The sequence below is a fragment of the Cyprinodon variegatus genome, unplaced genomic scaffold (genome assembly GCF_000732505.1).
Source record: "Cyprinodon variegatus isolate N-32 unplaced genomic scaffold, C_variegatus-1.0 Scaffold175, whole genome shotgun sequence".
NCBI classification, from domain to species: Eukaryota; Metazoa; Chordata; class Actinopteri; order Cyprinodontiformes; family Cyprinodontidae; genus Cyprinodon; species Cyprinodon variegatus.
The window spans coordinates 659,276-675,456 of NW_015150628.1; the positions used below are offsets into that span (position 1 = coordinate 659,276).

Here is a 16,181-nt window from a genome sequence, read left to right on the forward strand (position 1 = left end):
TCCACCTATTTCATAACAGTGAAAACGCCGTGTGGCTAAATTAGCTATTTTTGGGCCTTCGTTGTGTAATTAAGCCGAACTGCCATTGGGTATTGTTAAGAAATGTTCTCAAACACGAATGCCCATCAAAGGTCAGGACTCTTAGAATAACTCCTGTGATATTTAGATATACCTTCCTCGGTCCTGAGAGGTCTGTTGGATGTGATGTGGATCTAAAAAATTTATGAACCCATAGTCCTTAAAACTTGGACTCAAATTGTAATTCAGTGTTTTTGTTACCTGATTTTATGTGATAAAAGAGCAAAAAACTAATAGTGTTGATTCCTGTCAGACTTAGTGTAGGTGGGCAGCTACATCTCGGTAGGTTTGCAGTTTTCCTGTAGACTTTTTATTTGCAGACAGTGGATTAAACAAAACACTGTGAGATGTTCGAGGCTTGTGATATTAATTTATAATCTAATTGATTGGAACCTCTCCACATTCTCTGATCAGGGTTGAATCAACCACATATAGACTCTAACTAATTGAGCAACTTTTGAAGACAAGTGGTGGTCTGTGATATTGATTTATATATAAAAAAGAGATAAGATGAACCGCATATGACCTTATATGCATATATGTCTTTCATTGTACATTGAGATACTAAATCACAGTCTTAATAAGAAGAAAATATAATGAAATTTGAGGTTGTATTGTAAAAAATATGTAAAAGGTTTAAGGGGCGTAAATACATCTGCAGAAAATGTCCTTGATTATTTTATTGATTTCCAAATGTATTCATTTTCTCTGGTAATAAAGAAATGCTATGAACATGCAGGGGTAAATGAATGAGCACATGCAATTTCCTAAGCCAGTGTTTGAACCCTGAAGTCAAATAAAGACTTGAATCACATAGTTAGAAGTTTGTTGTGCCTGATTCAAATGCCAGACCAATGCATGCTGTTCAAGTTGTTTTTTTTAACCTTGCAACAAGATTTCTTTCTGAGGAAGTTCATGCTGATTGGTATACAGCTTCCTACTGAGATCTTCATTTAATTGTAAAGTGTTCCGACTGCCCAGATGTCTATGATCGAAGAATTAACACCTGATTTCTCACATAACCTCAGAAAGGTACAAAACCCAGAAATAATTGGTGAAAAATCCCTGAGCAATAACCACTGACTTATGCAACCATTTAACAACTCATGGTATTATTCTGGCTGAATCTATGGACAATTTTATTCCATAGTATTAATTTATTTCATTTGGTTTGTTTCCTGGCCTTTAGATATTTACATACAGTTGATTGATGCATGCAATAACCGTCTTGTTGGAACATATTGTTGTTTTCAGATTGCTGTTTTTTTTTTTTCCAGAAGAAAGAATTTAAAGCAGCTGTATCATCATGAAAAAAATGGTACATCAATCATTTTGCATCACTAGATTTGTTCCAGTGCTAAAAACAAATATTTATTTTATCCAATAAACACACAAACGAAAGTTAACAAGACAGGACACACGTGGACGTATTAAAACAGACAAAACTATGGAAGAGAATTAGGGCCACTGGAAAAAAAATGTTAACTTATTTTTTAAAATATTATGAATTCTGACTTTAATCTCAGAATTCTGACTTTTTTTCTCAGAATTCTGACTTTGTTCTCAGAATTCTGACTTTAATCTCATAATTCTGACTTTAATCTCAGAATTTTGGGTCTTAATGTAGATGGACACCATTAAGGAAGAGACGTGGGTGCACTCAGCTTCACTGACAAAGATGTGAGTTTTTTTTTACAGAATTCCAGTAAAACATTGGTGGAAATGAGTAATTAGATGACTTTTTTCCTGCCCGAGGGGTCCCCTGTGATGCCATTTCATAAAACAAGATAGCTAGTTCAGTCTCTAAAACAGACATGGCTACGGCTTGATGCTAACAGGTTTATTAGCTGTCAGAATTAATTTAGAATTCTGAGATTAAAGTCAGAATTGTGAGAAAAAAGTCAGAATTCTGAGATTAAAGTCAGAATTGTGAGAAAAAAGTCGATTAAAGTCAGAATTGTGAGAAAAAAGTCAGAATTCTGAGATTAAAGTCAGAATTGTGAAAAAAGTCAGAATTCTAACTTTTTTTCTCATATTATACTGAAATAAAATTTTAAAAATCAGTTAACTTTTTTAATTTTTTCAGTGGCCCTAATCCTCTTCCATACAAAACAGCTTAATTCTACTGCGTAATTATTTGCATAAATCATGATTCAGGATGAGCGCTGCGCATTGTCAGGGATATTGCGCGTAGATTATGGCCCCTGTCCTCAGGCAGGGGGCGGGAGAGAGAAACAGCCCCTTAAGCAGCAGCAGCGGTAGCAGCACAGCTTAATCAGGCTGGTCCAGGGCAGAAGCCACACAGCACTTTGCTCTCTGATAAGACTCCTCGGAAGAAGAAGAGCGTAAACCACCATACTGAGCTGCCGCTTTACTTCTCATCACAGGAGCTGGATTTTTGGAGACGCATCACGGTTTATGGAGGATGGACATTAGATTGTGGGAAATAGAAGCTGATCTTTAATTTTGGTGTTTTTGGCTTTTTCTTTTTAAATAATAAGGGATACTTTAAAAACTTTTTAATTTTATCTGTTCTTAATCGTGTCTCTTCGTTACTTTTGGACCCTTTTTACACTGGAATGTCCCTTTGTGTTTTTCTTCCTTTATTTATTAAGTTCTGGTCTTTTTCTCTGAGTAAATTGAATGCAGAGATGCTTTATCAACAAGTTTAAAATTTATAACAGGTAAAAAACATACAAAGAAGTAGCAAGCTGGAGCTTTATTATCATCGAGGATTTACTTTTTAAGGAGGACTAAAAGAGTTTGGAGAACCTTTTCGCACGTCAAGGGGGGCAAAGCAGCTGGACAGAGCTCACAGGCGCGCGCAGGTCCGCGAGGCGAGCCGCTGTTCACCCCTCCCCGCGCGCCGTGCTGAGGAGAGAGGCTTCCATAAATGCCCGGTCCGTTGGAGAGGCTCGAGGCTGGGCAGCAAGATGAGCTCGTGGGTACAGCTGCTGCTGCTCGCGTTGCTGGCGGCATGTGCGCGGTTTGGTGTGGCCGAGGTAAGAAAAAAATAATAAAAAATCATAAAAACTTCCCACAATATTAAACTGCTGCACCACACCATCACCAAGACAAAATGAATATAATATAAACAGACAAAAATGTATATATTTATTATTAAATAATATTTATCACCATTTAATTTACAAGCAAAAAACTTTTTAAGTGGGCTACAAATATGAAGCTCCCTCTTTTAAGTTTTACCACGTTTACATTTAAAACGGCCCCTTTTTAAATAATTTGCTGCACCTGTTTCATCACAATTTACTATTCATTACATTTACTATTTTTTATGCATTTATTACTGTTTTCAAGGCTGCACTTAAAAAAATGAAATTGTGTAAAGCTGTTTTAAACGAAATTTCTTTTTGTTTACACTGGTGTATACAAAATGACAAAATAAATCTGTGAAAGTCTAAGTCACAATTCTAAAATGAAATGTTTCCATGTGAGATGCTTAGGTGACACAGAAAACCTCCCTTATAGACCCAAAGAAACCCTTTGGGTGATGTATTAGGAAAAGAAAAGGGGGAGGTGAGGGACAGGAGTTAATTTAAAAGCATCTCCATGTGGCTAGACAAGATGCCTTCATAAACTCTTATTAAACTGTTGAGTTATAGACTCCCTTAAGACCTGGGTTAATTTAATGCCAATCATTTATTCTGTTTCGTCTCAAAGAAATAGTTAGTATTTTCTATCATAAAGACTACCAAGTATTGGTGGAAATTATTTGAATTAAATAATAATACAACAGAGCAATGTATGAGATAAAATGAGTGGTTTTAATTAATACAACGTTTATATCTGCCCTTTTTTTGTTTTCAAGGTTTTGGGGCCTCAACAGTAGAACTTACATGAATGTTTTGGGATGATATGGGGAAGCTTGAATACCAGGAAAGATACCAGGCTCCATTCATTGAATAAAGTCAGTTGAGCATGAGGGAAATCTAACAGTTCCCCTTAAATAGAGAGAGTTTGCCACTAACTGTAGAGGGCAGCCGGACCCACTACAGGTTAGGGCATGGCATTAATAGAAACTTAAAAACTAAAAAACAGTGGAAGGCAGTGTGCCAACTGCAGCATAGAGGTTTTTATGTGTTTCATTTACCAAACAGCATTGAAATGGTCTGAAAAATCAGATAATAAAGACCACATTATCATAACATCTATTTAGATTGCAGACAATTGGATTTAGATTATAGAGTTCATTTGATATCACGGTGTAGGCACTCATTAAAATATTGCCTTTCTGTGCTGATTTTAGGACCAATTCATTGGCTGAACTAGCTATGCACACTGCTGTTCATGAAGTAGAAATACCATTTTACACTATGTGATTTTGCTCCCTGTATGAACTAGACATAGTAGTACAACCCACAGACTTTTACATTAATTATTAAATTTGCAATCCTACCATTTCTTATTTTACCCTGTTCAGGAGGCTCAGGTTGTTTTATAGCTCAAAATGGATGATGAGGTTTAAAAAAAACGTCTTTTGTCTCTTCTCTAACCCTAATGGATCTAAGTCTTGAGTCTGTGTTTTGTGGAAGATACCAAGTTTATTGCCCCATTATCTACCCATCTGAGTTCAGACGGAGCTGGGATCAGTTAACCGTTAACCATTTACACATCATGCTAGCATGGTTCCTCGCCTCCTAGTGACGATCCACAGTACTACTGCTAGGATTGAAGGACGGAATCAAGCTAATCAAAATGGCGGCGCCCGTAACATTCAGGAAGTTATGTTTCGTTATAATTGTGATATGTCGTTGTTTGCGGAGACTCTGAACAAGAAGGCAGCCTTTGGTCGCACCACGCTCTTTTAAAATGTGGTGTTAAGAAGATTTCGATTGTTCTTCTTCTGCATTATGGCAGTTGGCAAGCAACTCACTGATATGCATTACTGCCAACTACTGACAGCTGACTGTAAGGAGATGAGCTCTCTGCTCATGCGCACTTTGTTATCAGAGTGCCGAGCCACAACTGAACCGTGCCAAGCCCTACTGATGAACTAGTACCAGTTTAGCACGGCTCGGTTGTGTCTGCACTCTCTGGTTCAGTTTGCGTGCCATCTACACTCAACAGTTATCTCAGTTGCCGGGCTCGGACTGATCTCGGCATGGTTTCAAAAGGGTAGTGTAAACTGGACCTATGTCCCAACAGCATTCAACCACATTTTATGTTACCAGAATAACCCATCATTTCAGACTGCTGATGCAGAAGAAAAACCGATTTCTGTAAATTTTGGTTTCCACTTTCAATCAACACTTGCTTCATCAGAATAAATCTTCTCTTTCCAACTTTTTTTATTGTCATTACACTGTCACAAGTACAGAGCACTGAAATGAACTCTCCACATAAAACACACCCCCGGGAAGAACAGGACGCCCACAGTGCGCGGGCGCCGGAGAGCGGTGGCGCGAAAAGGCTCATAGCACAGACACAAAGAGAAAGGGGGTGAAAAAAATCGCTTCGGCAATAGATATCAGGATTTTTAGCTGCCTGATATAATATTGATCTTTTAGTTCCTAGTATCGATTTTAAAGCAAAACATTTTTACCTAAAACACAGGGAAAATGGGCTACCTTTGTACCGCTATGCGGCGCAGCGCTGTATCTGTAGTTGAGGCAGACACACTGGAAGACATGGACTGACTCAAATCCCAAGCAACATGGATGCCAAAATAACTGAACATTCAATATAATCTGATAAACATATACAGAGGTTGCTTTTTTATCTATACATTCAATTTTGATTGCAGGAAGAATCGCAATATATGGTGATATAGCAATATAGTGATAATATCGTATTGTGACCCAAGCATCATGACACGCATCTTATCGCAACACATCCCAATACTCTCATCTACCCAGAGTGGCAGTCTCTGGGAGTGGGGCTCGAACTCACAACCTCAGGATTCCAAGATCTATGCCCTAACCTCCCCTAATGAAATCTGCTGATTAAAAGAAAAGCAACAGTAAAAATACAATGCAGCGTGAGAGATCGACCTAGTCTGCTCAAACAGGATATCTAAACCTCACCAAGGGTCCGATGCAGGTCAACTGACGCCTGACCAAACAAGAAAAAGATTTTTCTGAAGAAAAGTCTACAACTGGCTTGATTTTATCATCTGTTTAGCTTCCGCTGCAGATTTAATCTGGGCAACCGAGGCAGGCGAGTGTTCTCCACAATGATTAGTCTTTGCCACTGACCTAACTAAACTGGATTGAATTGGGCTGCAAATCAGCCAAGCCTGTTATGGGAAAAGGCGTCTTAGACTGTAAGAGATAAGACACCTCTTTTATTCTGCTATTGAAGGAACATAAATGAGACACATTTCTACAGGAATGTAGTATACCATCATTTTAGAAACCTCACATAGAGGTAGATGTTTGATCTGTGAGAGGTAACTTCAGCTTCCTGTCATCAAGCTTTCTTCTCATTTTCTATCGTTAAGCAGTCAGCACGTAGAAAGGAAATTTCAAATTTGACACTGCTTTATAGGAGAACGTTGACAAAGCTTTGAGGTATACAACCAGGAATTCCCCAGGTCTAATTTTAAACATCAAGGATTCACAGATGGGAAACGATCGCAACTGCGTGTTCTGTGACTTGTTAAAAGAGAAAAAAGTCAGGGAACATGATGTCTTATATGTTCTGGGTCACAGATGAAATGTTCTGGATCTTCTGTTTCCAGGCTAAAAGGTAAACTATGACAGTGGAATTAATTAACCTCCCAATCGTTCACTCGATGCTGCGATGCGCACGTGTTTGCACGCTCTCTGGGCCTGCATGTGAAACCTCCCACATGTGCCGTGGCTGCTGCTGCACTGCCGCCAGCAAATTCGACCCCCTAATTATCTACGATTAGATGTTCTCCCTCCACCTCCTCCTCCCCCCCCCCTGGGCTGCAGCCGCTGCCTGTGCCTGGGATTCCTCAGGGCGTCTGCAGCCTCTTTGGGGAGCTGGGACGTTACTTTAGGTGATAAAGACTGGTTTATGACAAAATTGGAGGTTTTAAATGGTACAAAAGTTAAAGAGTGGAGATGACAGTATAAATATTAGTAGACTTGCAGGCTACCATATAAATGACAGAAGCTTTTTCTTGCTATATTTACTCTATAAAGAATCGTAAAATTACTCACGTCCTTAAACCTTTTCAGATTTTATGATCATTTAAATGTGTGATGGGTTTTTGTATAAAGAAAAAATGCTTTTGCTAACTCTAAATGTGCTAAGGCTTGAGACTAAGTTGGAGGTTCAACTTCAACAACCCTAAATATGGAGCTTTAGCTGCAGTTTCTTTGTTCAGATCAAATTTGAGCCAAACAAGAGTCAGTATACTGCATGTTTTAGATGTTCCCTAATTTCACACACCTTCATGAAATTAGGCTTCTGCAGATTTTGATCAAATAAAGAGACTTCTATACATGCATTGGGTATCTATTCATGTTTAATTTAACAGCCCAAACCTTAGTACAATAAAAAAAAAGAAAAAAAAAAGGAGACAAATGAAAAATGTGTAATTTGCTTAGAAACATTTAGGCTAAAGCTTGTGGAAACATGTTTTTCAAAGAGCTGACTTAAAATCGAATCAAAGTGTCACTTTATTTCTGTTTTCCCGCATTCGGAATGTAAACTGTTCCTCTATTAAAGGAAAACCTACTAAAATAAGTTTGTAGATGCAAACTGACAGAAAGTGGAAGAAGTATGCTGCGTTCTGTTTGGCACAGATGGGATGAAGTGACTTTACTTGTAGAGTTTGGTGTGAAAATATCTGATAAAATCCACCTATGAACAGATGCTTCATTATGGCTGTCCTTTTCATCGCAGTCGCACATTTACCACTATTAACGCGTGTTTACAGTCTCTGACAGCCTTCTCTGCATCTGTTTGTTTACCAGATCCGAGGTGTTTATTTAATATTTCCTGCTTAGACACAAATTGCCGTGACAGCAGGCACCACGGCGAACAAAAGGCACTCACCCTATAATTACCATCAAACACAATTAGCCGAGCCGGCTGGCTCGCTCCGTAGGCAAAGAGAGGAAATAATCATGACGAGTCCTCAGGGGCATCGGTGAGCTAGTGGAAAAGGATGCGAGAGGTATACAGCGGGCATTTCCCTGCTGTATTTATTTGACTCTTTGGAAAGTCAACCAATAATGGGGGAATGTCGATGGGAGTATGGGGTGGGCTGGGTTAGTGTGCATGTTCATGCATGGATGGCTGCTAGCTGCTGGGATTCATTATGTTCTTCACGAGCTCAGTAAAACTACTGAGTTACATTTACTGGGCTGCAATCATTAGATGTTTAATTGCTGTTTGCAACATAATGACTTCTTTTGAATGTTTTCATTAGTTTAAGTTCTCTAGAAAAAAATGACGAACTAAGTGGACTCATTTTAGGGCATTTTAACTGAAGTTAGGGAGATCCCCGACCCACGTCTAATCCTCGTCCATTTCAGCCTGTCTCTTATTCATCTATTATTCCCCTTTTTTTTTATCCAGATGCACCTCCCTTCTCTCATCCTCTCCATATCACTCCTTCCCCCACTTCCTGACTCCTTGACTGCTCCTTTGACCCCTAAATGTTAGCAGATGAGAGGACACAACGCCAATAGTCATTCACCATGCTCTTAGTGACCATTGTGTGTCTGCTTTGGTTAATTCCCCCCTCCCTTGCAGGCTGTCTCTCGCCCATTAATGACCAAGGAGGGGGTTAAACCCACAGTCAAATCTCTAGAATCACAAAGTAGAGTTGTTCAGTGGTTTTTTGATGAGATCTTCTGGGAAGATTTGGTCAGATGCTCTTAAAGACAAGCGTAGTTGTGGAAGTGATGGAGTTTTAGTTTCTCTTACTCTGATAAGAGAAATGATTCAATGCTTTAATGTTATGAATGATGCACAACATGCATTATCCTGTTTTATCTGTTTGCATTATGAGTTCAAAGTCGTTTATTTGGGCTGATATGTTTGTTTCAGGAGGACGCTCTGCCTGCAGCCCTGGTGGAGCTGGTTAGAAACAGTCCCATTGCTTCCATAGAGGACCTCCAGCTGCTGCTGCTCTCTGACTCCGTAGGTAAAGACCCAAAGCCTTTTTTCTTAAACTTTACAGACACATATATAACAACTTGCATCTAAATTCACTAACACAAACATCACTAAACAGAGCCTTAAAACTCTCAAGATCCCGCTTTTTTGGTGTGCTTTTCAAAACAAGTATTTTCACATCTCTACCATTTATGTTTTACCCCACATATGAACTGATGGCCTTTTTGTTTTTCCAAAATGCTTCTTTTGCTACCTCTGGGTAGCAAGCATTAGTGTATGTTGCAGCTCTTTTGCCTTTTATAGGTAAAAATAATACCCTAAACAGAAGTAGGCTTTGTGTTGAACGTTCTTTAATTCATAGTAAAAATACAGCTGCTCCCACTTTCCATTTTTGCAGTTAATACTTGCACTGAGTTTTTTAAACATGGCCTTTAAATCATATGGGTTCAGTAATAGTAGGGACAGAAGCACACATCGGGTAGAGAAGACTACAAAATAAAAGCACGTGTTCAAAGTGGAATATGCCTGACTAGTACTAACATTTTAAAATATTAAAAATCACAATTTCTTTTTTATTTCCCAAAGCTCAGTGCATTCTTTATCAGCTAACTTTCTCTGAGTCATACACCTGGAAACAACTCAAAAACTACTTCCTTTCGTACTTCCGAATAAGTGTCCTAAATAAAGAGACAAAGTTTTACCCATAAATGCCCTTTACACAGGGTTCATAGTAACAATCTGGTCGGAATCACAGTGTAATTTAATTTTGCCAACCAAAACGTTTATATCAACACTGGTCAAAAGTTTTTTCCTAGACATGGTGGCATAGGGTTGATATATATGTGGGCCTTAGCCATGTCCTGCCAGCCACTCATACCAAAAAGTCCTATTATTTAGATATAATATATATATTTTTTCCATCTGACAAAGATTTAAATTAGGCTTAAATTAAAGAAGCTTGACAATTTGTTCTGTTTCTTCCCAATAAGAAAACACCCCTGTTTCTAAACTGAATATCATGCAGAACAAATCATTGAAAATGTTTATTTTAGTCAATACATTCTAGGTAAAGGCCAATATTAATGTTTGTAATGTTTGTCTCTGTTTTTCTATGTATTTTAAGTAACATTCAGTCTTTGACAGAGCTACTTAAAAAAAACATGACCTTGTTTTTTTAATGACAAATAATTCTCACTTCATGATGACCTTGATCATAAATGCTCGGCATTACTCATAGATCTTTGACACAAATTGATGCAGTAAACAGACTTTCCATTCATCTTTTTTTATGTAAAAACTTCAAAGCAACCATTATTTCTGATAAATGATAAAATAATTTTGGTTCTTATTGTGTTCTCTATATAGAAATTACATTAACCACATTTTGTAGAGGTTTTCCAGTACTTAAGGTTAATGCAGCCCAGGATTAACTCTATGCTCCAGTTGCTGCTGTCCTTTCTTAATAGGAGGACCTTTAACTGTAGAATATTTAGTATTTCTTAAAAATCTTTGTATACATTACTACCAAAGCCATCCCTTTTACATGGCACATAAGTGACACATACATAATGTATTTTGTTTGTTCAAATGGGATAAATTATGTGTGTGTTTTTGTCTCAGATGAGGAGGAAAGTAACTCTGCTGCCAATGGAGGTCACAGACTCCCACGGAGCCTCGGTTAGTCAAACCTCTTTTCATTTAGTTTCAGTTTGAAAATCAATTATAAGACAAGTTTCTGTATAGACTCAGTTTTAATGTATTTTTTATTACTCAGGATCTTTTGCTGTCATTTCCACGTCTTTGTGCATTTTGTCTGCTACTAGGACAGTCTTTTAACCATGTTGGCTATAGACCTCTTAGTCAGTGTCTGTGGGAAGTGATTAATGATGACAGCATGTTTTTTTTTGTTCCCCAATTAGTCTTTTGTCGCTGTTCTCATAAAGGAAAAATTTAGATTTCTAGATAGTGATATAAAGCCTTTGTTGAGCTTTTAATACAACTTGTGTAGTGTTCTTTTGAATGCATGTCCTTGTATGTTAACAATAGAAAAATTGAAACTCTCATCTCAGACAAGTATGTATTGTGTGGTTTATCAAACGTATGAGGGGGCTTACATCATCACTGCCACTGAAGCTTTACTGTGATGTATCTGTTCCCTCAGATGCTCAGCCCGCTGTACAAGCTCAGTGTAAAGTTCGCACAGAAGTGGTGGAGGTCACCAGAGCCATGTTGGACCGCAGCAACGCCAACTTTCTGCTGTGGCCCCCGTGTGTGGAGGTTCAGCGCTGCTCTGGCTGCTGCAACACTAAGAGCCTCCACTGCGTTCCTGTCCTCACACACACTAGATACCTGCAGGTAAAAGAGCATGCACTAACACACATTATATAATCTCAGTTAAGGGTCTTAAAATTACTATAATAAAACATTTTAACTGATAAATCTCAGGATTTCTTTGAAAGCTAAAAAATGTTTCATGATTTTAAATGAAATTAGCTGGGTTTTAGATTATCCAGTCGATAATAGAGCCATTTCAGATATTTTTATCAATAGTTCCTGTCCTAAGCAACTTGATGGTTTAATTAAAAGGAACCATGAAATCAAAATCTGCTTAGAGTATCCATAATGTTAATTTTCATTAAGTGTTTAATTGTAAACTATATTTAATAAACGCTGTAATAAAGTAGCCCTCACAAGAACTAAAAATAGTGTGATTTGAGTCCTCCTCATGCAGTATAAACTTCCACAGTGAAAACTGTTAAAAGGAATGCATGATGCGTTCACTGATTGGAAAAACAATACGATTCTTTGCTTCTGACCAGCCAATCCCTGTTAGGGTCAGTAAAGTATAAAATTGACCAGTTTTGGCGATGTTGGATTTCTTCGTAGATTTCTATTTATAAGCTCTAAAACAATTAAGCAACAACAACACAGAATTGCCCCGTAGGCTGGTCTACAGACTAAACCTGTACCTCCTGTCCTACAGTTCATTTATTTACTAAACAAACGACAAATAAGCAAACAAAGGAACAAACAAACACAGTTATATAACCGTGCCTAAATGCACCAGTACAATGTGTTTTTTGTTTCACTTTAAGTACTTCCCAGTACCTTCCATCTTCTTCTTAACCTCTCCAGGTCATGAAGATTGAGTACATCAACAAAAGACCCACTTATGCTAAAGCTGTAGTGTCAGTGGTGGATCATGTGGAGTGCAGATGTCAGACTGCTCCCCGTACCGTTGTGCTCAAGAAGAAATCCTCTCACAGACCGCACAGCCACTTGCATCGAAACCAGACGCTCAGCCCCGGACCTGCACAAGGACAGGTACATATTTTATCTGCAACGTCTCTGTTTTCAGGATAAAAGGATTAAAGCTTGATAACTGGTGTACAGCCTACATTATTTAGCCATAAATTCTTCTGTGCTGCTAAACTATCTGTTATCATTTGAGTATGTTAGCAAAAGCATTATTTGATTGTGACGGGTGGTCTTAAGAGATCAGACATGATTCCAGCAAATACCATCAAACAAATAATTGAGTCTGAGTTTTTTTTCCTTTCTTCTTTAAATGATTTATGTGAAGACCAAGACAGCACAGTGGGCGGAATTTGACTTTAATGCCTTTAGGCCCCTTTGAAAGGTTGTCACAAAGTTTAGCTGGCAGTAGGCGTGTTGTGGGGGTTGACTTGAGCAGTGGTCCATTATAACCAACAGTGTAACTGTCACATATCAGTTCTACTTTGACTTTTTCATTGTGAAAGACTCATCAACAGAGGTTGCTTAAAGAAGGACCTGTCTTAGATGCCATTTAGTGGCACTGTAATGTAAAAAAGGCCTTTTGTTGCCTTCCTGTGGCCGTTCCTTTGCAGGTTAGGGTTATTGAATGTTCTAAAGCTCCACTTTGCCACTTAACCAGTTTTGATTACTATATGATGTACACAAAAAACTTGTATATAAGTTAATAAAGAAGATATTAAGCTTTGATTTGCTGTAGGATGATTAAGATAAAAAAAACTCATACATTTTCATTTATTGTTACTATGATGGACTTTCTTCCTTTCAATCACTTGTTATTTCAAGCAATGGACTGTCTAGCAGAGAAACTGCTCTGCCATTAAACATGATTTAGCTATTATTCTAAAACAAATGCAAAATATTTCAAGTATATATTGTAATCTTTAATGATCACCTTATATTATCTTTGATATGCCTTTAGTATTAATCTTAGCCTTATGGGTAATGTTTTAAGAGTTGTGAGAGCCTTAATTGAGATCTATAATTTCATATAGGTTGTGAACATTTCTCAATCTAGCAGCCTTCAAAGTAGGATTGGATAAGTTCAGTATCCCTAATCTGCTGACATCAAACTCTCTGAATTAACAGCCAACATGCCTTTTAATACATAATGTTTCATCTAGAAGATTCTGAAAGGTTTTTTGAGAATTTTCTTAAGCCTGATGCATGAATAGCTGTTTTTTTCTTTACACACAGGAACAATTGGTACTTTGTACTCTGTTGTATGGTGCATTCTCTAACTAGAAAAATGGGGTTGGATGTTTAATTTATAACAGGGTTAGCAGTCAGTCCTAGTGGATTTATATATGATGCGAGGGATGCAGATTTACTTTGTAAGAAATGGGGATGTCCTGATGTCCAAAAATAATAACGGATATTGGACTGATGTTACCATAGAAACTAATATTGGAGAGTATCGCCCTGCATCTGATTCTCCAATATTGTTCAAGGTGTCAAAGTGTCAGTTGTTATCATAACTATAAATATGAAACAAATTACAATTAGTTCAAAGAATAAAAACATTTACTGCTTACTGTACCATCTGCTTAAAAAATGTATAGTTTGAACTTGAGGCAACTGCTGCAAAAATCTTTAATTTTGCTCTTCAGGTCAAGGTGCACTCAAAAGAGGAGCTCCACCATTTGGATGAGCTGAAACAAAACCAGAGGGCTCATCTGGAGGATCTCTCGCAGCACTGGGACCCCAGAGGAGACACCTTTCCTCAGCCTGAAGGGTACAGTCTGACTGAAGAAGACACATCTCGATCTGAGGAGGCAGTGTTGATTTCTTCACACTGGGCTTACAATTTCACCAAGCTTCTTGGGACTGAACATCATACTGAGGCCCAGGAAAATGGGGAAAGGAAGAATGTTGAGGTTTCTAAAGACAAATCTGAACCCTTTGTGGGTATTGTAGGCATGGAAGCAAAGTTGGGAGAAGATGGGTTCAACAGTACAGAAAGGAATCCTAAAATGGGACACAAAGACACACAAACTCACAAAGCCATGTTCAATAATAGTGAGGAATCCCTCAATGAAAGAGTAAGGAACAGGTTCAGACCAACCAAAGAACCCAACCCAGACCCTCGAGAGCTGGCAGGAAGGAGAGAAAATGAGACTCCTGACATGGAGAGGATGTTACAAGTCCAGGAGGAAAAATTAGAGGCAGAGAGAAAAGAGCTTCTCCTTCTTCACAAGAGGTTGGATGAAGAGAAGGAATTACTGCGGCAACAGCAGATAAAACGGGAGGAAGAAGAAAAGGTTAAAGACAAGGAGGTCGATAGTCAACATTTCCAACATAGAAAACATCATCATCTGCATACAACAACACCAAAACCAGGTAAGAAACTAATATGAAGTCTCTAAATTTAGAAGAGTAAAATGAATCAGTAAGTTAATTTGATGGTCTCTTTCTTTATTTCCACTCTACAGAGACAACATCCCCAACCACGCAAAAGCCATCACCCACGAAAGACCTCCAACTGCCCATTCGTCGAAATTCTCCAAAAAGAAGAAGATTAAGAAAGAATCGCAAAAAGATCAGCAAGGCAGCAATGAGAGCGATGCTCATGTAGGACTGAAATGATGTCAGGTGAGCTCAAAGTAATAAATGGATGTATATCATAACCAGACATGGTCACTGGTATTAAGGTTTCCATGGTTACAGAGATCATGGTTTAATGTTTTTTTAACTAGAAGCAAGAAGATTGTTTAAGACTATATCAAGCAAACCCTACTCCTAATCCCCTGCGCACTGCTGTTCAGCTGGCTGATGGAACTTTTTGTGAAAAAGGCCTATTCTGCTTTTTGTCTCCGGACTGGCATGGCATAGAAATGTCAAGGAGTAAAACTAATTTCTTCTTTTTGGGTAACACAGTTTTCAAAGCTACAACTGAGAAGCTCCGATTGCATGCAGCTGCATGGTGGCAACCTGAGTAACAACAAGACTAATAAACAAACCAAAATCAGACATTAGACTAAAGGGGTCTGTTTCACAAAGCGGGTTTACTGAAAACTATAAGTTGTCTAAACCTGAAAACAGGGAAACTCTGACTTTTCCGATTTACAAGGAGAGTTTATTCAACCTCTGTTTCAGTCGTCATAGTAACATTCTCCCTAGAGAACCTGGTCAGCATTAGGTTTTCTTCAGTAAACTATGTCCACTGTCTCTGCTCTCATTACAGCCAATCAGGTTTTATTTCGTGATTTTGTCAGATTTTTGTCATACTTTTCTGCATAAAAAAAAAAAAAAAATATATATATATATATAGGCTATATAGATATATATATTAGGGTTGTCACAATACTAAACTTTTCAACTCGATACCGATACCAAGTAAAATATTCGATACTCGATGTCATTTTCGATACCACAAGGATAAAAACAAAGACTCCAAAATTCAACAGAAATGTTTTCATTAATAAAAGAAATACAATAAATAGATAAATAAATACAATAAACAATATTTTGAGGTTGTATGCTGTGCACAATTCTAAGCAAGCTAAAATTAAGTGTACCTTCCTTGGCTATGCTTTACACACATAACAATGACACTAGCCAAACCAGTTAAAAAACAAAAATAATTCTCAGCAGCTGCACCTGTTACAGAAAAAAGTCTGAAACCGAAAAGTGCAGAGAATTATTCAATCACACAGTGTACTGAAAGTGCATTGCCCTTTATTCTGCACTTCAGATGAATGACTGCTTAGGTGCCACTGGTGGTAGCACTGTATCCATACTTTTGAAAATGA

The 16,181-nt window shown here is 38.0% G+C and overlaps 1 protein-coding gene across 1 annotated transcript in view; it reads left to right on the plus strand.

The window, feature by feature from the left end:
• Window positions 1–2,364: 2,364 nt before the first annotated feature.
• LOC107087152 (trichohyalin-like) overlaps window positions 2,365–16,181 on the plus strand; it is a 15,504-nt gene continuing 1,687 nt past the window's right edge. Inside the window, exons 1-7 of the mRNA XM_015378570.1 lie at window positions 2,365–3,080; window positions 9,067–9,163; window positions 10,756–10,812; window positions 11,297–11,490; window positions 12,271–12,459; window positions 14,040–14,769; window positions 14,862–15,021. Of these exons, the coding sequence (XP_015234056.1) occupies window positions 3,012–3,080; window positions 9,067–9,163; window positions 10,756–10,812; window positions 11,297–11,490; window positions 12,271–12,459; window positions 14,040–14,769; window positions 14,862–15,004 (1,479 nt within the window). The 5' untranslated portion in view covers window positions 2,365–3,011 and the 3' untranslated portion in view covers window positions 15,005–15,021. The remainder of the gene's footprint in view (window positions 3,081–9,066; window positions 9,164–10,755; window positions 10,813–11,296; window positions 11,491–12,270; window positions 12,460–14,039; window positions 14,770–14,861; window positions 15,022–16,181) is intronic.